General features: G+C 47.3%; 2 protein-coding genes across 2 annotated transcripts in view; one reads left to right on the top strand and one right to left on the bottom strand.

Annotated features, from left to right (window-relative positions):
* Nucleotides 1–3,284, top strand: part of LOC101848094 (linear gramicidin synthase subunit C) — a gene marked incomplete in the record, with an annotated part of 21,080 nt that overhangs the window by 10,043 nt on the left and 7,753 nt on the right.
* On the bottom strand, nucleotides 1,551–2,380 carry His.H4 (histone 4). Its single transcript, NM_001261417.1, is given in 1 exon segment — nucleotides 1,551–2,380. A coding segment is annotated over 1 exon segment (312 nt). The 5' UTR covers nucleotides 2,264–2,380; the 3' UTR covers nucleotides 1,551–1,951.

Genomic DNA, 3,284 nt, shown 5'->3' with positions numbered 1-3,284 from the left:
ACATGCAATGGTCAATGTCGACGCACATCACCTCTACTACCGGACAATCCGCCTCTGACTAACACGTAATATATCACACACAAACAAACAACAACAACAACAAAAACGAAAAAAAAAAAACACAGAAAAAAAAATAATAATGAAACACAGAGAGAGAGAGAGAGAGAGAGAGAGAGAGAGAGAGAGAGAGAGAGAGAGAGAGAGAGAGAGAGAGAGAGAGAAACGGGGAGAGATATATAGAAAAAGAGCATGAGAGAGATAGCGGGAGAGAATAGAGAAAGTGAAAGAGAGGCAGAGATACTGACACACACACACACACACACACACACACACACACACACACACACACACACACGCACACACACACACACACGTACACACACGCACGCACACACACAAACACACACACACACAAACACACTGTCACACATCCTCTCCTCTACACATAAACATAATGATATAATTGTACACTTGCACTCACAAACAGCGAGCGTCGTAAACTACTTACCTAAAACAAACTCAATAAGAGACTAGCAGTCACATGCACGACATAAGCGAAGAATGATCGTTAACAGCTAGTGTTCAGCTAGATACATAATCCGTATTCTGAAAGGAACTCAATGATACTCCAAACTGTGCTCTAAAAGTCATATTATGTCACCGACACAACACAATCGATATCTCATCACTATTAGTATTCCAATCACATCGTCATCAATAACAAATCACTGCTACAACACATCAATCACAACGCAACGCAACACATCCCAAAGGAGCAAGAAAATATCAACTTACCCTACCAATATCCATATCACGACTGACCACACGGAGGAAGGGACACACGACAGCGCACAAAGGAGCACACGAGTGGACACGCTCTAAGTTTGATTACGCGGGGAGGTGTGACCAACAACAACAACAATCAATCAATCAATCAGTACACAAACAGAGCTCCTCACACAAATGCACACACACACACACACACACACACACACACACACACACACACACACACACAGACACACACACACACGCACATACAAATGCACACACACACATACACACGCACATACAAATGCACACACACACATACACACACACTCTTTCTCACACACACCTACACACATTCCAACACACTTGCATACTGTGGTCTATTTGGTTGTTTTTGGTTGTGGCAGGGGGTTAGGCCTAGCCTATTGTATTGTTTGGCTGAAAGTGTGAGAGTGAGTAAAGTGTGAGTCTCTGTTCAGGTACACACACGCACACGCACACACACACACACACACACACACATGCACGCACGCACATGCACACACACACACATGCACACACATGCACACACATGCACACCAACGCACTCACCCCTTTCCTGTTAAGTCTTTTTGTTTCTAAACCCTACCGCCGGACGATCTTGCCCGCAAACAACATCAACTCTATTTGTGTACATAAACACACACACATACACGCACGCATACCAACGCACTCACCCCTTTCCTGTTAAGTCTTTGTGTTTCTCACCTCTACCGCCGGACAATCTTGCCCGACGACACACACACACACACACACACAGAGGCACGCACGCACACCAACGCACACCAACGCGCTCACCCCTTTGCTGTAAATTCTTTGTGTTTCTCACCTCTACCACCGGACAATCCAGTCCGCCACCGTCATCAACTTTATATGTACGAAGGTCAGAAGCACTCACGCATACACACACAGCAATAGTAAATACACGCCCTACGTGCTGAGACAACCCCGCTCCGTATGTGTGAGTGCGTGAGTATATTTATACAGAGAGAGAGAGAGGCGCATGTACAAGCGTGAGCACGGACTATGGGAAGTATGGGCAACTCATAACACAATTACTGTTTTGACAGTGCCATTGGGAATTGGTTGTGGCCCTTAAAAGGGCCGGTTTGGTTGTTCTGAACGTTTGGGTTGGGTGCACTTATCCGCCGAAGCCGTAGAGAGTGCGGCCTTGACGTTTGAGAGCATAGACAACATCCATAGCTGTGACGGTCTTGCGCTTAGCGTGCTCGGTGTAAGTGACGGCATCCCTGATCACATTCTCGAGGAATACCTTGAGCACACCTCTGGTCTCTTCGTAGATCAAACCAGAAATACGCTTCACACCACCACGCCTGGCCAGACGGCGAATGGCGGGCTTGGTAATGCCCTGGATATTATCCCTCAAAACTTTGCGGTGACGCTTGGCGCCTCCTTTTCCAAGACCTTTTCCTCCTTTTCCTCTACCAGACATGATGACTGATTAATTTGTGAGAACTGCCTGTTCAGCGCGACGCCAGCACCTTTTATACTGAGGGAGACAGAGCGAGGCGAAGCGTACGAAAAATAGGAGCCAAAACTGTCATGGCGGACTTTTCAGCCAACCACCGCTCTCCGTTTGCGAATTTTTCGGAATGGAGACCGTCGGTTGGCTGAAAAGTCCGCCATGACAGTTTTCGCAACTTTTCTTCCACCTCGCACGCACTGCTCGGATCGACAGAACCCCTTCTCTTAGGGAGGTATATGGTATGCGGACGACGGACCAATCAGCGGCCAGCTCGTCAGGATAGAGAGAAAGTAGACAGAGGCTTTCTCGGGGTCGCGGCGTGCATGGAGGTATAAGGAATGTGAAGGGAAAAGCGGCCTAGTATCTCTACGTTTAGCTGCTCCGTCCTCAGTCTTGGGGTTACGAGTTTTCTCTCTCTGTACACACATATGGGCGCACATTGTGTGTGAGTGTGTGTGTGTGTGTGTGTGTGTGTGTGTGTGTGTGTGTGTGGTGTGTGTGTGTGTGTGTGTGTGTGTGTGTGTGTGTGTGTGTGTGCGTGAGTGCGTGCATGCGTGCGTACGTGCGTGCGTGTGTGTGTCAGTGCGTGTGCATTCGACTGCGCATTACTACGCTTATGTGCAAAGATATGCTAAAAGGAGAGGATGTGTGCGTGCATGTGTGTGTGTGTATGTATGTGTGTATGCGTGTGTATGTGTGTGTGTGTGTGTGTGTGTGTGTGTGTGTGTGTGTGTGTCTATGTGTGTGTGTGTGTGTCTGTGTGTGTGTGTCTGTGTGTGTGTGCATCTTGGGTGTTATCCTAGGAGAGCTCCCACAAAATAGGAGGGTTTTCTTTTTTCTTCTGATCTGTAAAGAAAAATAAATAAATTTTAAATAAAAATAGAAACTTAAAAATAATCTAACAAATTTTAAAAAATGAACGGACAGTTGCACACAAAAGCAAGCTGCCCGTACCGTACATCAAGGGGGGGGGGGGGGGGGGGGGGGG

The sequence above is a fragment of the Aplysia californica genome, unplaced genomic scaffold (genome assembly GCF_000002075.1).
Source record: "Aplysia californica isolate F4 #8 unplaced genomic scaffold, AplCal3.0 scaffold00027, whole genome shotgun sequence".
Lineage (NCBI taxonomy): Eukaryota > Metazoa > Mollusca > Gastropoda > Aplysiida > Aplysiidae > Aplysia > Aplysia californica.
Note: the sequence above shows the minus strand (reverse complement) of the source record. Positions and strands in the feature narration are given on the sequence as shown.